At 42.1% G+C, this 16,569-nt stretch overlaps 3 protein-coding genes across 7 annotated transcripts; 1 reads left to right on the top strand and 2 right to left on the bottom strand.

Moving 5' to 3' along the window:
• usp30 (ubiquitin specific peptidase 30) lies at nucleotides 1-4,919 on the bottom strand. 4 transcript variants are annotated; one of them, XM_078086681.1, is made up of 13 exons: nucleotides 4,440-4,919; nucleotides 3,637-3,746; nucleotides 3,387-3,560; nucleotides 3,194-3,297; nucleotides 2,979-3,077; nucleotides 2,777-2,822; nucleotides 2,598-2,692; nucleotides 2,421-2,480; nucleotides 2,218-2,340; nucleotides 1,942-2,022; nucleotides 1,549-1,771; nucleotides 1,346-1,457; nucleotides 1-1,246 (listed from the first exon to the last, which is right to left on the bottom strand). In XM_078086681.1, exons 2-13 carry the CDS (start codon nucleotides 3,737-3,739, stop codon nucleotides 976-978), a joined length of 1,491 nt encoding a protein of 496 aa, XP_077942807.1. In that variant the 5' UTR covers nucleotides 3,740-3,746; nucleotides 4,440-4,919; the 3' UTR covers nucleotides 1-975. The 4 variants fall into 4 exon arrangements, with proteins under 4 accessions (XP_077942807.1, XP_040052626.1, XP_040052625.1 ...); XM_040196692.2 differs by having other exon boundaries at nucleotides 2,254-2,340; XM_040196691.2 differs by having other exon boundaries at nucleotides 2,254-2,340; nucleotides 4,713-4,830.
• A 301-nt stretch (nucleotides 4,920-5,220) lies between these two features.
• On the top strand, nucleotides 5,221-11,881 carry svopa (SV2 related protein a). The gene is made up of 16 exons (XM_040196689.2): nucleotides 5,221-5,404; nucleotides 6,476-6,633; nucleotides 6,778-6,863; nucleotides 6,964-7,062; nucleotides 7,466-7,537; nucleotides 7,680-7,804; nucleotides 7,900-7,963; nucleotides 8,085-8,210; nucleotides 8,307-8,435; nucleotides 8,522-8,595; nucleotides 8,773-8,849; nucleotides 9,202-9,306; nucleotides 9,764-9,875; nucleotides 9,957-10,038; nucleotides 10,144-10,233; nucleotides 10,324-11,881. The coding sequence occupies exons 1-16, from the start codon at nucleotides 5,370-5,372 to the stop codon at nucleotides 10,534-10,536; spliced, it is 1,647 nt and encodes a 548-aa protein (XP_040052623.1). The 5' UTR covers nucleotides 5,221-5,369; the 3' UTR covers nucleotides 10,537-11,881.
• Nucleotides 11,882-11,885: 4 nt separating this feature from the next.
• LOC120831316 (D-amino-acid oxidase) lies at nucleotides 11,886-16,477 on the bottom strand. 2 transcript variants are annotated; one of them, XM_040196693.2, is made up of 11 exons: nucleotides 15,945-16,477; nucleotides 14,886-15,081; nucleotides 14,678-14,792; nucleotides 14,235-14,311; nucleotides 13,781-13,846; nucleotides 13,486-13,540; nucleotides 13,190-13,294; nucleotides 13,031-13,113; nucleotides 12,692-12,809; nucleotides 12,437-12,535; nucleotides 11,886-12,355 (listed from the first exon to the last, which is right to left on the bottom strand). In XM_040196693.2, exons 2-11 carry the CDS (start codon nucleotides 15,077-15,079, stop codon nucleotides 12,230-12,232), a joined length of 1,038 nt encoding a protein of 345 aa, XP_040052627.1. In that variant the 5' UTR covers nucleotides 15,080-15,081; nucleotides 15,945-16,477; the 3' UTR covers nucleotides 11,886-12,229. The 2 variants fall into 2 exon arrangements, with proteins under 2 accessions (XP_040052627.1, XP_040052628.1); XM_040196694.2 differs by having other exon boundaries at nucleotides 14,886-15,186; nucleotides 15,945-16,027.
• Nucleotides 16,478-16,569: the final 92 nt, after the last annotated feature.

The raw sequence follows: 16,569 nt of genomic DNA, 5'->3' as shown, positions 1-16,569 counted from the left end.
TTTGTTTTATTTTTTAATATCTGAAAACAAGTCATTTTTTTAGATTGCACAAAAATACACACAATCTCACCGGGATATACATTAGTGCAAATCGCAAACATTAATGAGTTTTGCACCAGGCCATTTCTAAATTTGACTGATTTGGTTTGGCCGGAGCGATGGCAGCTAAATAGATTTAAAATCATTCAAAAATACCAAAAACTAGTGACACTGTGGCTTTATTTACGCAGAGCTGATCATGATCTGTGCCAAATGGCTCTGACGAATCACATGAGTTGTCGCACACATTGGCTTTAAGTGTTACAACTCTTGATCATTAAATACAACATGGCACTTTAACCTCTACTCAGGTATACTGGCCTTGTCAGAATTCCAATAACTTTACATAAACTGCTTGAAATGATTAGGCAGATCTCCTTAGACAAAAGAGAACCGGAGGTAGGGGGAAATTCTAATTTAATTTAATATGTAACAACTTCCAAGAAACATCCCTAAGAATTCTCAATCCGCTTCTTTTGTATGTGTCTAATGTACAGGCAGGGGACAAAATGACAGGAACACCTTAAAGTATAATGTCTTTCAATTCACACCAACGTCTACAGTATCAGGAAAAGTCCAGAAAGTTGAGTAAACACTAAGATTCACACATGAACAATGCATTGCAGGACTAGAGAGACACTATATTGTTACGCGTTACGTTATTTTGTCCCACAGAAGGCAAATTGTTACACTTGCCAAAGAAGAGTAGTTTATGAAGACTAAAAATCCTGCATGTCCAAAATCTTTGGGATTGACTCATCTGTACGCAGATTTAGCACGTCATTTAATGACCTTTAATGCAAACTCTAGGAACGTTTCCTCTCCGGTCTCGCTGTCACAAAGTCATGATCCAACCGTCGGTAACCGCGTCGTCAGACTCAACGCTTTGACTGGAAAGGCAGAAGTCGGTCGGGCCGCGAGGTCGCCAGCTTCAGGTCACTCCTCCGAGTGGGGCGCCGGGTCGCGTCGTCGGACTCTCTCGTAGAAGAGCATGTAGGCGTTGGAAGAGAGCACCTCGTGCTGGCTGGCTTTTCGCACGGAGTCGTCTGAAACCCAGAGCCACTGGGAGCTGACGGGTGGAGCGGAGGGAGGTGACGTAGGGCCGCGGCGGTACGTGACAAAGTGTCCCGAGTGCATGTCGCCGTGGTGAACCAGCACGGCCGTGAGCTGGAACAAGTACTCCACAGAACTGGAAGGACGGGCGCCGCTGTGAGATGACGTGTAAAGGGAACAAAAACCATTTGACGACTGAGAAGCGGGATCTACGATGGTTGCTTGTATCGTTGCGGCGGGACACCAAGTTTACCTGTAGTCGTACGCGAGGCCGAGCAGCGGGGTCACACCAGGAGACGGAAGGAATACGGACGAACATGTTCCGTTGGAAAAAGGTTTGTTGTTGTTGTGCAGATCCTTTGCTTCTGGAAAAACCAAAATGAAGGAAAAAAAAAATGATTACAAAAAAAAAAACGCGACCAGGAATGAAATGCCAGAGATTACAGAGACACATACCGGTGCCGTTGGTGGAAGGCTTCTCCGTGGCATCATCTGCGTTGTCGACATTCCTGGAGTTCGCAGCACATTTGATTCTCTGATTTCTGTGTGTGGAAGCTTTGTGTTTGTAGCGGTCCATCGACAGATGCTCCGTGAACTGCACGTGCTCCTGTCTTTTGATGGGCGTTCCTTCACTAGACCACGTCAGTCTTTGTAAATGGATACAGAGGCACTGGGGGAGCTAGAAGGAGTAGGGAAATATTATATAGGGAAATAAAATACTAAATAGCCTTTTAGAACATAGGTCATCAAGTAATAGAAGTTTTAATGTTTCTAAAATGTTACAGAAACAAGCTGTAGGGGAGCGATTAACTTCTTGGCTGCTAATAGTGGCATATTATTGACTCTTACCTTTCCGAGTTTGAGCTGTTTAATGAATGTTGTCCTCTGGCTTTGCAAAACTTGGCCGTTTAATGCGTTTCCTTGTTGAAGCTGAGGTGAAATGATCCCAAATAGAAATGAAACAACATCAGCCAAATATCATCTTTGTACTAAAACATGGGAAGCCTTTCTGGTGTAAAATATAGGAAGTGATACGTATGTGGATGTAACTTGATGATGGTTTTATTACAAGAGCTTCCTGTCAATTGTTCTCTGTGACTTACATATTTAATAAAAAATGATCACCAGAAGTTGTTGAGAGAGATGCTGCAGTGAATGTACCTTGGTGCAGTTTCCACATTCTACTTCTTTGATGGTTTCAGAGGAGATGAAATGCTGAAGACACTGATCTAGAGAGATAGGTCTACCCTGAGGAAAAATATATATATTTTAAGAAGTGATAGTAGAATACATTTTACTATTCACATGTTGTTGATATTTTTGCTTACCCACTGAGGTAAAGGGATGGGGAGGGAGAGGCTCTCAAATGAGTCATACCGCACTGGACTCTAAACAAAAGCAAAGCAGAGGTATAAATCTAAAAGAAAAGTACCAAGTCAAACAACACAAAATAGCTTTGCGAATCTCATTTCTTAAAAAAAAGGAAAGAAAAAGAAAACACTGACTTGTTGTTCACAGCGCTTGCATGACATATTGCTTGTTAAACGCCCATGGAAAGGATGTGGAGACTTCCACGGACTTGGTATACAATGAAGAGGGGCTGCGAAATGAAAAATAAGTACAGTTGAAATACAATCCTTTGCGTTTGTATAATCTAGGCTCCACAGTTTCTTTGTCTCCTTACCGCGACTTCTGCAGATCATAGTTTTCTCAACTGGATCAGGGGGGCTCTGGTATAAAAAAACACCCAAGTGCACTAAAAATGTTAGTACAGAAACATATTTGTCATTTCTACTCAAATAGAAATCGACTGGATTGATTAAAGCATGCAAGAAATATTTGTGTGTGGTTTGAGAAACAATGCAACTGGAGAGTCGATGACTTGCCTCAAGCGTCTGCATGTCAAACAAGTGAGCGACTTTGGGTTGACGATCCCGCTCCTCTTCCAGAGAAGATGTAAGGACGTGAAAAAGCTCATGCGCATCCTGAGAGTGGACAAACCAACACATCCAGACCACTCTTCAGACATGAATAAACGCTACAGCAAACGTTGTGCGTAGTAATAAACAAAACAGACCACTCAACAGGATTATGGACTAACCTGCTCTTCAAATGAACTGATGTGCCAGCGGTAAAGTCTTAGAACATCCAGGAGGCACCCGGCATCAAGAACATCTTCTTCCCCGGGCTGATCCCTGGACAGAGCTAACAATGCAAAAAAACATCTGTGTCACATGAAGGCGACCGAACGCCGTGTCCACCACGCTGCGGTGACGCGTCACGGTCATACATACCATTGAGAAGCTGAAGCAGCGTTGTGGACAGCTGGTTGTCCTTGCAGGACTGGATCATGGGGGAACCGGAGAAGATTTCCAGCCACCTGATGAACGACGGACATGCTGCCAAACCCTGAAGCAGAGAGTTCAGGAAGCAGGTGTTGCCTAAATTCAACAGACCAGGAACCATGCCTGAAAGAAAAGACGTTGTGAGTTTACCGCCCCACAGGAAACATTCTGTGTGTCACACTGTCGTACAGATCCTTACCTCTCCTTTTCTTCTTTCTCTCCGTAATGGGGCCCCATAAAACGTATACGCCAGCTGCAACGGCAGCAGCTATCCCACCAATGACACCCCAGTTTTTTATCATCTTGCTCCTGAAAACACAAAAGTATTTGACTGAGCGGTGTTAAAGCAACGCTGTGGTCATCCAGGCGTTGTGCTTCCATAACTATTATACTTATACTGAGATTGTATCCTACCATTGTGGATATAAAAGTTGTGGGCAAAGTGTCAGCTAAACAACTCAATAAAAACGCAACACAATTCACCGGCAGTTTCTACAAAAACTGAACATTTGAAGCTTAATAATATTGAATAACCGTTGCAGGGCTGTTGTATATGACAGCTCAGTGTACCAATAACGCTGGCTTGCAGCTTTGTATTGTTATCTCTTGTATTATTCTGCCTATCATGATTGCATATTCTCTCCCATTAGGACACAGGCAAAACAAAACGTAATGTAACCCAAACTAAATGCTCTAATAATGTGACCCATCAAGCTTTTTTTTTTTAATCTGGTAAAACCACACACGACGCTACTTCAGATCCAGCAAAACCTCCTGACTTCACGTTAGCTTAAGCTGCAAGTGCCACAGGACTTAAAACTTGATATTGTAACTTGTTATTTGTTTTGTTGGTTACGTAATTGTGCAGCCGCATGATCCAACGCTAGTAAGCTAGTTAGGAACAATACTAAGCACCACCCGTTTATCAACGTGTAACGTTAACGCCACCCGAACGTATCGCATGTATTGAACGAGCTAGCTTTAGCATTACGGTTAACTTACCGACAACACCGAGGTTAGTCTGCCGTCGGCGTACTATGGCGCCTCATTTGATAAATATCCAAGCCATTGTGTTTCAACGCAGGGAACATTCCATCGTGCGCTATCGGTTGCAGGTTTTAAAGTTAAACCGGAGAACCTCGGTGTCAGTCTGACATCCTGCCTGCGCATGTTACACTTTGGGTCCAACTAACGGCGGCGTCATGACCCACTTTGCCCCTGACCCCGTGCACTATAAATAACCCCGAGTCGTCCTTTGCCAATGGAGACTTTTACCTGACTATGGGTCCAGTGCCAAGGAACTCCCCGACAAGCTTATCGGAGCTCTCCGGTCTCCACCACAACATCCTGCTTTCATTGCGGAACTCCCGTCTTCGGTGGCATGTTGCAGCACGGACCAGCTAAACAGCGCACTGAGGTGGTCACCGTTTTGTTCCAAGCACCTAAATGTTTGTTGCGCACATTTTTGAAGTCCAATCACTCCAAGCCGCTGACTGAGAATCAACATAATTGTTTAAAAAATAAATAAAACATTGAAATGATTGCAGCTATCAAACACGTCCCAAGATGATATTCTGATGACCAAACCCACTGTAGATTATTTATTGTCCAGCCTTGTATTTTTTTTGAGATAACATTATAAATCTAAAATACATTTTCCTTATGATTATTCTTTTATTTTGGCCTATATTTGTATAACACGGCTTTCATTTCCATTATGTCCATTTGGGTGTTGACAAGTCCCGTGGAGGACCATTGTAATTACACATTGTCCATCCACCGTCCCTCTGCTGGTTTCCGTGCGGTGATCATAAGCTGTGACTCCCATTGGCTGCCGGAGCAGGTAGCTCTCCTCGGTGCTGAAATCGCTTCTCGTCCTGATAATGTAAACGGCGATGAGACGAAACGGAGCGCCTGCCAGCAAACACCAAAATGGACGATGATCTGTTCCAACTGAGACAGCTGCCGTGAGTTAACTTACGATCTGCACATTTCACGCCTTTTGTTGTTGTTGTATGCATTCAGCTGACGGCCGTAGGAAGCGTGTTCGACCGACGCGTCCTCTGACAGCCTCGCATTGTGCAGCCTCCATCGGGTTAGCTCTCTGGACCACAAATAGCTTGACATTCTTTAAAAGCCTCAGTCATTCAATTCCAACATCTATCCGTGAAATACCTGGGAATGCATCACGGGAATAATACAAAAAAAAAAAATAACTTACGACATATTTGCCGGTGCAGTTCGTTTACAGATCAAAAGGTTTTGCATTTCCCAAGGAGACTATTTTGGTTTTATTTATTTATGGATTTGAAAGCGGTTTTGGTTTTCCATCTTGACTTGTATCTGTTTTTGCTGCCTTGACTCCATAGTGGGATTTATTTCAACCTCTGCTGCACATGTCCAGCTTAGCCATCATGAGGGACATTTCTCAAAGACATACAGTGGAATAATATAGAAAGTCTTCTTACAATAATTGCATGAAAAGTAATGGTACACACATTTTCTAAATCAAACAGCTAGAAAAAGAAAATAGGAAAAAGACTTTTATTATGGTTTCTTTTTAACAGTTTTGCTAGATACGTTCACAAAACAGAGATTTCTGGACATCTTGCAGACTCATCTGCATCGCTGGTGCTTCCCATTGCAAGCCTATGTTATGTAATTACAGTGATTAAGACTTCACCAACACTTTTAGAGTTCTCTTCAATCTTAATGAACCATTAATTATCTGCATGTGGGAGAAGATTATATACCTTCCATCTGTAGATAACATCACTGGGTATTTAGGCTTTCTAAGCTTGCCAAGCAGTTAAGTGCAGTTTGCAGAGCTGTCAGTTGCCCTCAGGAGGATTTTACCACTCATTCATAAAATCACAGGCGGAAGAAGATCACCTAGGCAACAGCCTTCAACTCAGATTTTTGAACTCAGCTCTGCCCTAGAACAATAACTGTGAAACTCGCCGATCAGATCTAATGTGGAGAAGTAATCCTCCTGGGCTTTCGACACACTTATTCTAATTGGGTTGTTTTTTTTGTAGTATTGTACGATTCCGTCGCACGGGGGAGAGCACACGCTCCGAGGACGATGGTGAGAGTAGAGAGCAGGCGTTCAGGATGGCGGAACAGACTGAACTGGAGTCTGTGGCACTTACAGACGGAGCTCCAGTTCCTCGGGAGTTTGCCAATCCAACTGATGGTACAGTATGACAGGGCTTTATTTTACACACCCTGTGACCCCTCTCCTTCCTGATAACATCCTCCGATATGTGCTGCTTTGAGCTCTAGAGAAGGTTTGCCTTTACTGATTTATCAAATACCCCTTTGAATAACATCCCCTCAGACACATTCATGGTAGAAGATGCCGTAGAGGCCATCGGCTTTGGGACATTTCAGTGGAAACTCTCCATCCTCACTGGTCTGTCCTGGGTGAGAACACTTCATTGTTGGAAAATACACCATTTCAGGGGGTGATGTCTAAGTTTGCAAGCTATAGAATGTGTCTCTGAGCTGTTTTCTGTTTGCTCAGATGGCTGATGCTATGGAGATGATGATCCTCAGCATCTTAGCCCCACAGCTTCACTGTGAATGGAGGCTTCCCAGACTTCAGGTGGCATTGCTTACATCGGTAATGGCTCTCTAATATCTTGATTGTTCTCACTTGCAACGCTGTGTGACTGTCCTGCTAAGGGATTGCTCATGTTGAGCAGTGACAACCATGTGGGAAATAATAGGGTGTGTAATGTAGTTCAATGCTGTGTGAGTTGCAATATTATTATTTGAATGGAAATCACAATTTAGTCAAGTGAGTATGATATAAAACAATAAGTAAACAGGGAACATTGAGTATAGTTTTACTAAAACCCTTGAAAGGCCTTAAATGGTGGACGTTTTTAATTGAGTAATTAGGGGCTCAAACGGTAAAAGATGCATGAAAGGATGCGCATAATATCAGCCTTGTCTTGTGAAACTATTATCATGTGTATTCAGACTGCTGCATCATATTAACATGTTTCTTTCCACTGGTGCAGGCAGTGTTCATTGGGATGATGATAAGCTCTTCTCTTTGGGGAAACATATCGGACAAATACGGCAGAAAGACGGTAAGTTTAAATAAAGCCTCTGCTGTAGAAGTGCGATGATTTGTTTGTATTTGTTTGCTCTAATCTAGCGACATTGCAAGTTCAATTGTTGTGAATGAAGAGCCTCATTAGCTTGTTAAGTTTTGTTTGCATGCCTACACAGGGTCTGAAGATGAGTGTGCTGTGGACTATGTTCTACGGGGTTTTGAGTGCATTTGCACCTGTTTATGGCTGGATCCTCGTCCTCCGTGCACTGGTGGGCTTCGGCATTGGAGGAGCCCCACAGTCGTGAGTATTCCTCATTCATCTCCCTAAAATACGACGTGTTAATAGTTAATGATGTAAGTCAGGATTAAGTGTGAAATGTCCCCTCCTCTTACAAGGGTGACACTGTATGCTGAGTTTCTGCCGATGAGGTCCAGAGCTACGTGCATCTTGCTGATTGAGGTATGGGCTTCTCTTATGCATCATCCATACATAGTGCTGATGGCGAGGACACAACATGCAACCACATCACCACAGCTGTGGAATTCTCTAGCAGGATTTTGAGTTTGACTTTGCCTTTTAGATATTTTGGGCACTGGGCACGGTGTTCGAGGTCCTCTTAGCCATCCTGGTGATGCCCACTCTAGGCTGGCGTTGGCTGCTCGGCCTTTCCACCATTCCTCTCTTCATCTTCTCCCTCCTGTGTTGGGTGACTATGATGTTGTTGTGGTTGTTGTGAGACGCAATATGTCAGCGGAACAAATGACAGCCTAATCCAGTCTGCTCTTTGGTGGGGTGGGATCAGTGGCTACCAGAGAGTGCTCGATACGACGTGCTGACAGGGAACCAGGAAAAGGCTCTGGCCACATTGAAGCGCATCGCCACAGAGAACGGAGCACCCATGCCACTGGGAAAACTGGTTGCTGACAGACAGGTAAAAGAGACTTTCTGCAGAACAGAAACATTTATGAATGATATTAATCTATGCTGCCTATTTTTTTTGTCTGTCATTTTAATTAGGAGGAACGAGGAAAGATTCAAGACCTATTTTCTTCCCATTTTCGCTGGACCACAGTGCTGCTGTGGTTTATTTGGTAATTATTATAATTATCATTGGAGCTAATGATAATGCCACCTACTGACACCCTGAGTTGTTACCCACAGGTTTCTCATTTGTTCTTAAGCTCCGAAACCTCAATGTTCTCCAAGGGCACAGACATATTAATCTAATCAAGTGAACCACTATTAATTCATCCCGTTTCCCTCCTCAGGTTTGCAAATGCCTTCTCTTATTATGGGCTTGTGCTGCTCACTACGGAGCTCTTTCAGGAGGGAGGTGCATGTGGAAGTGAGTCACAGCTCGAACAGCGACGGATGACTTCGCACATTCAAGGACACGCACTCACATTCTTATTTGCTACACTGTTAAGAGATATTTGCAGTTTAGTTACATGTGTCAGACCAGCAGAGAGTCTGGAGTGGCAAACGTTTTGGATTCCCTCGCACAGGTGTGCCAGATAACATTAACAACAACGCCTCCTGAAACCTGTGAAGAAACAGAGCCATCCTTAATGTCATCAGTCATATCTGCCATTTAAGATATCCACACATTTCTACTGTATGTTTTTTGCTAAATCACAGATCAGGCCTGTGCTGGGTGTGTATAATCCTGTTTTCTGTTGTTTTATATCTCCCTCTAGTGTCCAAAGGTAACAAGAAAGATCTTCAATGTAACCTGGAGTGTAAATATTTGAACTCTGACGACTACAAAGACCTGTTGTGGACCACCTTATCGGAATTCCCAGGTACACATAAGTTGTGTCTTCACTCAGTCTTTTTATTCTTTTCTATGATTCTTTTCTACTATAGTAGTTAATTATATTGGCTTTGTTGTTCCACTGTATCATAATTACTTATTATACCTTATACCTATTATACAAGTAAACATCTTAATAACGTTAAGACAATGTTCTAACAGAGGACACTTTGGCAAGGAGTTAAAAATAACATTAATGATGGCCCCATTCCATTTAGGTGTGCCAGGGCCTCGCTGTCAGGCCGGCTTCCTGACAAAAGTCCTGGCTTACCCAGAGAGAATGGAGCCATCATTAAGATTATTAGTCACCCCTCTGCTTTTCCACCAATGACCTGTCATTGTCATGGTAATAATAAAACACATTTCATTTAATTGCTGCACCGTAACATAAAGAGCAAGTCAGCAAATTGTGTCCTACACGCCTTGAATTTTAAACCGTCGCATAGGACTGCTGGTGACACTGTGGGCCATCGATCGACTGGGCAGGAGGAAGACCATGGCGTTGTGTTTCTTCGTCTTCTCCATGTGCATCATTCCCCTGTATGGCTGCCTCGGGAGGTGAGGTGATACCGAGAAGAACATTGAGCGTGACGTTGTGCGTCCACCATTCATCCAGCATTACTGGTTCCTCTGTTGCAGAGCACCCATGACAGTGTTGATATTCATCGCCAGAGCTTTCATTGCGGGAGGATTCCAGGCTGCTTACGTGTACACTCCAGAGGTAAGACGTCTACCAGGGCTGTCAGATGTTTTCCTTTTATTTCTTGCGTTGAGTAAAATAAAAAATCAGATCCAGCCTACTCAGTTTTTTTTCTTGAACCTGCAGGTGTACCCAACAGCAACCAGAGCTTTAGGTCTGGGAATGAGCAGTGGAATGGCCAGAGTCGGTGCCCTTATTACACCTTTTGTTGCCCAGGTAACACCCATCAGTCAGTACTGTTTCTTTTTAAGACATCAAAACAAGAGGAAGTAACAAAAATGTTTTTCCCTGGGTTTCATCCTGCAGGTGATGTTGGAGTCATCTATTTACCTGGCTCTTTCCGTGTACTGCTGCTGCTGCCTCCTCGCCGCCATCGCCTCTTGTGCACTGCCAATTGAGACAACGGGCCGGGGCCTGCAGGAGTCGAGCCACCGCGAATGGGGCCAGGAGATGGTGGGTCGGGCCTCCTCCCAAAGCTCAGGGGGAATTCCTCCCTCCACCCCTGTTTCCCAGGACTGAGGACATGTTGGCAGGAGCACAATTGAGATTTGAGGACCAGTGAGGAAAAGACGTGAGAAGAGGCAAAAGAAAAAAAAAGCTAATCCAGCTTTGGTGTCCAGCTCCAGTCCCACTTTATGACTCCTCAGTTTCGGCACCAGAGTGGCTTCAGAGAGCCAGGCACAATATTATAAATCTTATCATGTCGTCTTTGACCGCTATTGCTGTCATAGTTTGGCCACTTCTTAACTGGAACAACAAAATAACCATCACAGGTACAAGATTGAGAAAATAAATGGTGGATAAAATGTGAAACATTCTTGAATGAATGAATTGAATGAATTCAAGTAAAGCATTTAAATCCTTCTAATGGAAAAAAGAAAAGTAGAACAAAGAGGGTCTAACGGTTAACTCTGTTCCGAGTTTGGGCTTGAGAGAACTTCTCTTGTCTGTTGTGTCTGTTAGCGTAGATCCACGATACGGAGATAAGGGTGAGGACCGTCTTGTGCACACAAATTGTTGGTTAAGAAACACAAGCTTTTTAACTTGTATATGGCAGGTGTGAGGAACACGTCCTCATTGACAAATCAAAAGACAATTAGATGAAATACAGTCTGGGGTTACATTGTTGAAGATTGTGCCAGTGAAAGGACATACTGTACAGACAGACAGCCACCGTGTCGAACCCTGTGTTTGTATCATTTCACATTTCAACATGGATCATTGTTTTCTGCTGGAGCCACAAACCGTTTCATTCACAACAACCCAACAAATCTGCCAAAACCTTCATCAGAAGATAATAAACATACAGTCAAAGATATTTCATAGTTAGTGCACATCTAGAAACAGTCCACAGATGCTGGGCTGCATTTAAAGAAAGAATTATGTACATTGACGTTAACGTATTATGAAACTAAAAGCAGACCCGACCTAGATAGTAAGTGTTAAATGATTTTAAGGAATTACATTAACAAAAATATTTGGTGTTGCATTCTCTCCTGTACCAGACCTCGAGGCTCTGCACACACAGACCTACACACACGTATACGCAACGGCCCAGCAGGGTGGTCCATTCTGTCTTCCTGTAAATAATGTATCTACACCTGGTTGAGTTGTTGTCTCTACTTTTGTTTGTAACAAAGGTGATGAGAAGACACACTTTGCTCAGTCTGAGTGACACACTGGGAAATGTTTTGTTTAAGAGACAAACTTAAAAGAGAGATTCACCAGTTCAGGTCCGGCCAGCTGACTCTTTACCTGCCAGTGTTTGATTCATAGTGCTGCATTAAATGTATGTGTGCACACATTATTGTCAATGCACTGGATGTAAATGTGTATGATATTATCGTAAATAGTAGAACAAAAACAGCCCTGGATTCATGTTTTTATTTATTACTACACAGTATGGTTATATTAGTTATAATCATTTTCATTATGAAGATTTGTACACTTATTTTAATCAACAAAACCTTCAAATTTAAGTATCACTACTTTGGAATGATCCATTTGTTATTAATAATCAACGTGAGTAGTGTCTCCTCTTTAAAGTCACATTCAAGTTACAAACATTGCATCGTTTTGAAGCGACACAATTAATCCAAAGGTACACGTGTTTGCTCTAAATGTTAGTTACAAACCAGAGCAGTTTGAGCAGTATGTGATATAAGGCACTGACCTCCTTGTTCTAAAAAGAAGGGCACCAATCAGTACAAATTTACAAGCGAGCTTTTGGACCTTTGCTTTTTTGTTCCACAATCTGACCAAAGAGCCTCGCTGCCTCCTGCGCACAGCCTCGGTGAATAGTGAGTCCAAAACCTCCATGGCCGTAGTTGTGTATCACCTGAACGAGAGCCATGATATTTTAAATGTAGAAGTCAAATGAAAGACTGGTTGGAGTGCTGCTGGGCTGTTAAAAGTTTACCTCCACTGTAGTCGCCCCACACTGTATGGCCTCCCTCTCCAGTCGGACTTTGCTGCGAACCGGTCTCAGGCCGGCCCAGTCCTCCACCAGCCTGGCATGCTGAAGTTAGTAACGACGAGCCGTGTGCACATGCAAAGGCAAATGCACACGGTTACATACCGTAGCAGGGCAGAGGCTTGTTGTAAACCATTTATTACAGTTGACACAAACAGTCTTTGTATGGGCTCCTAGACAAACACTCTGATATCATCTCACCTTGAGACTCGGCTCCAGCTTGCAGGCGCTTTCCCAGATGTGTTTATGGTCGGTGGAGTTAGTCTTTTCACTCCAGTTTCCTAACTGTAAAATTCCTCCGACCGTCACGAGGCGACTTCTGCAAACAAATTACAACAACCTTGTCTTTCTTTGTCTCCCAAAAAACACTGTAATTTAATTTAAAATCTTCTAAAAGTTTTATATAACCACTGCAACTTTTGATGTAAATGATACTCTAAGTCCACAGCCCTCCTGTCCCTCACTACTAACATTACAAAAGACGTTGGCTCCTAAATGATATGCATCAGAATCCCCAGTGTTTGATGTCACTGAAACTACCCTGGAATGATATATGGTGAATTATAGACCCCTGTTTTAAAATCGTGGGTAAGAATCCAATGCTTCAGCCACGGAGCATCCACCTGAAAAACAAAGAATAACCAGGTACAACCTTTGTTCGCATAGTGCCTTTGTAGATAGATATAGAACCACTCTCACTTTTATTATCTGGCCACGGCCTGGTTTGAGCTCAGGGTCCGGCTGGAGCTCTCCGGATCTCATCCCAGTGCAGTTAATGATCACGTCTGCCCCAGTTTTTACCAGCTAAATACAGGCAAGCATGATAAGAGATAACAAATCCAACAAGCAATAACATCTGTTTGGAGGTAAGAGGGAAAATACAACAGCCTGGCGATATAGGATGTAAGAGACAAAGAGCAATCCTAAAATCAAAAATAAAACAATGTACAACTATACTAAACTATGCAACTATATATTGAAAAGCCTTTACGAACCTCCTGGAAGGACTCTATTTTTCTGTGATGAAATTTCACTCCCCTTTTTTGCAACCTGAGAATAACAGAGAACCAGATGTTTATTATGAGCACTTTAAAACGAGTGCTGAAAGTACATATATGTATATTATTTTTGACTGAACCGGTTATTCAAGATTTCATATGAAAACCCCGCTGGCCATTTACATCTACACAGCATATAGCTAGTTTATCAGATCAAAACATAAACTATTTCATAAATGATGTTTGAAACAGCTACACATAGAAAGTAAGTTGAACTCAGGACTTGACTCACCAATCCATCAGCCAAGGTAAGTATGTTTTACCTTCAACCATGAGAGCAGTGTTGAACCACCCATAACTGTACATATTAGAAGAGACAGTCAGAGAATCTAGCTATACACTTTTATTAGGAACCACGCAATATAAGGACTTTTTTTTTAAACACCAATGATATGCTTTAACGTACCCAATTAATGAGCATGAACAGTTCATTGCTTCTAAACATTTATTTCATGAAATTTTGCAGTTCTATGAAAATGATGAATTATTATTTTTATTTGGTTTTGTGTATATGTTAGTAAAATATGTCTTGCTGTTCTCAATGTCTGAAATACAGTATGGTTTTATTGCACTCAAATGTGGGAAAGGTAATATGTTTGGCACGACGTGAAAACATATTTAACCATTTGCAGCTTTGCTTCATGCTTGTTGTTTTGCTTTCATGGCAGTTTCAGCAGGATACCTACTTGTATCCGGGGAACAGCTGCAGCTCTCGTTCTGTGAGCTGCCTGAAGCCCAGGACAATATCTTTAAATGAGGGCGCCTGCAAACAAAAGCAAGTCAATATTCTATCATTTATGTTGTAAACTTGTCCTGGTCAGCTATTGTGTGTTAGTTATAATCCTTGCTGTGACGATTGAGTGTCCCAATCCTTGTGGAGGAATCTCTGTTATTGTTTTCAAACCACTGCAGCCATTTGTCTTTGTGTGACTGAACAAAGTCCGGCTGGACACGAACGCTTTGGGTTAATGATGGATATCGCACTGATATGTAATACATTTATGAGCTAGTTATAGAGGTTACATTTTTACAAGTTTTACAATGTCTTTCTCTTTTAGTAAGGCTTCTGAAACAAGGGCAGATCTTATCTTTGAAGCCAGATTAAGTTCAAGAACAATGTACTACTCACTGGGGCTGGTTCAGTGCAGAGGTTGTAGCCAGACTGAAGGAAAATACCCATTTGTACAGACTCTGGTGAACTGAGGAAGCTTAGCAAGTAGTCAAATGTCTCTTTATTCCATTTCCTAAAAGAGAGGAGACAATACAGCACAAAAATGCCAACCATTTTTTACAGATTTAATGGCAAATCAAAAGAGAATTACGTGGAATATGCTTACGTCTCCTGGACTTTGCCTTCATCGTAGAGATATGGCTGCCAAAAGCCAGCAGCTCCATCACTAGTGGTCAGTGGAGTGAAATGGTCAGCATACACCTCAATCGTCAGCGGACTGATGATGGAGTGATACTGCTCATAGATGCTCTGAGCTGTTGACAGGCCGATGACTCCCGCTCCAATCACAGCAACACGCATGTCTCGATCAAGATGAGACACATGACATTTAGGTATGAGACTGACTCATATGCATCCCAGATGTGTGCAGGCCAACATCTTGGAAGTCAATCTTGAGTTATAATACACTAGAATAGCAATGGTGAAAATATTCTGTTTATAATCCATGTATTACCTATATGATTAAAAGTGCATTATTAGTTGTAGTGGTATGGAAGCAGCTTTAGTAATGATTGGACAGATATATTGAGTTGAAACGTTTAGGAGTTGGCGTTTAGAAGTCTTCCCAGTGTGAAAACCATTTTGACAACTCAATTATCACTGCGGTCAACTCAGCAGACACTTGAATTTTAGTGCACGTGTATGCTGACATTTACGGTATTAAACAAGTAACCGGAATACAAAAAACAAGTAACACACATACCACACACATACCACAGTTATTGTCCAGAATCTTTGAAGATTCTGGACAATAACTGTGGTATGTGTGTTCAGGACCATTCTGACTACTTTTACTGTACAAAGTTAGATAATTATCCAAATTAAAAGCCCTATATTTCAAAGTTCAAAAGGACCATCCATTTTTGAACTGCAATAAAAATACTTTTCTCAATAGTTCCAGTCAACGTGTATTCTAATACATGTTCCAATATATACCGTAAATATTAGCATAAACGTGCAATAAAATTCAAGTGTCTGCTTAGTTGACCGCAGTCAATTATGTAACAGAAATGGGACTTCATTTGTATTTGCATTTGAAATCGCTGACGTGGAACGAGGTTGGTTATTTATGTAAATGCTGCGTAATGTAAACAAATCGAATGCGATTATTACAGACGATCCACTCGCAACCGAACTGTTGATTTCCAAAACAGTTTTGCTTTACCTTCAGTCAAGTCTTCAGCCACCAGCGTAGAACTTGGTGAAGTCGGTCACAGCAAACACTCTTTCCTTTACTCACCCCTCGGTGCCGCGGTCACGTGGGCCGGGGGCGGAGCTAGATGCCTCTCAGCACGTATTAGATCGATTGTGATGCGCGTCACAATCCAATTTCCAAACTTAACAATCAAACCATGTATCAGTGCTTCCTTTTCGCTATTTTTCCCTTTTTACTGTTCGTGGACATGAATGTGTCCACACGTTATTGTTATATCATGGAGTGAAAATTTGTTATCGTATATTTTAGTTGAATAGCTTGATGCCTAGCCGCCTATTGTTTGTTTACAGTTACAGTTTACTAGTACTCATAGGACTGCCTCCAATAATATGATTGTTTCCAGGACTAAATGTACAAGTACACGTCTGAGTTGAATCACATTCAGCACCCACAGACATCAAGCACAGCCACACTTTAGAGATAATAATAATAATAATAATATTGATCACCATTTTTATTGTATCAAATTATCATTGGTGCTATAGTAATTAATAATACTACGGTCTAATTTTGCTAAATCATATTCAAGATCAGTTATTTTTATTTTTGTGTGTTCATGTTCTATGTTGTCTAA

This window comes from Gasterosteus aculeatus, chromosome 13 (genome assembly GCF_964276395.1).
Source record: "Gasterosteus aculeatus chromosome 13, fGasAcu3.hap1.1, whole genome shotgun sequence".
In the NCBI taxonomy this organism is placed as follows: domain Eukaryota; kingdom Metazoa; phylum Chordata; class Actinopteri; order Perciformes; family Gasterosteidae; genus Gasterosteus; species Gasterosteus aculeatus.
The sequence above is the reverse complement of the archived record's forward strand: the minus strand, read 5'-3'. Positions and strand labels throughout refer to the sequence as shown.

Bases quoted from the DNA above. Each gene is read 5' to 3' on its own strand.
- usp30 (XM_078086680.1), bottom strand. From the start codon at position 4,783: ATGTTGTGGTGGAGACCGGAGAGCTCCGATAAGCTTGTCGGGGAGTTC. The intron at 3,298-3,386 runs GTATGTATGACC...TTGCATTGTTAG, and splicing joins GCTGCTTCAGCTTCTCAATG to CTCTGTCCAGGGATCAGCCC. The intron at 1,772-1,941 runs GTAAGAGTCAAT...TACTCCTTCTAG, and splicing joins AACAGCTCAAACTCGGAAAG to CTCCCCCAGTGCCTCTGTAT.
- svopa (XM_040196689.2), top strand. From the start codon at position 5,370: ATGGACGATGATCTGTTCCAACTGAGACAGCTGCC. The intron at 8,596-8,772 runs GTAATTATTATA...TTCCCTCCTCAG, and splicing joins GTGCTGCTGTGGTTTATTTG to GTTTGCAAATGCCTTCTCTT. The intron at 9,876-9,956 runs GTGAGGTGATAC...CCTCTGTTGCAG, and splicing joins CTGTATGGCTGCCTCGGGAG to AGCACCCATGACAGTGTTGA.
- LOC120831316 (XM_040196693.2), bottom strand. From the start codon at position 15,079: ATGCGTGTTGCTGTGATTGGAGCGGGAGTCATCGGCCTGTCAACAGCT. The intron at 13,847-14,234 runs GTAGGTATCCTG...TAATATGTACAG, and splicing joins CAGCTGTTCCCCGGATACAA to TTATGGGTGGTTCAACACTG. The intron at 12,356-12,436 runs GTAAACTTTTAA...GCTCTCGTTCAG, and splicing joins GTGGGGCGACTACAGTGGAG to GTGATACACAACTACGGCCA.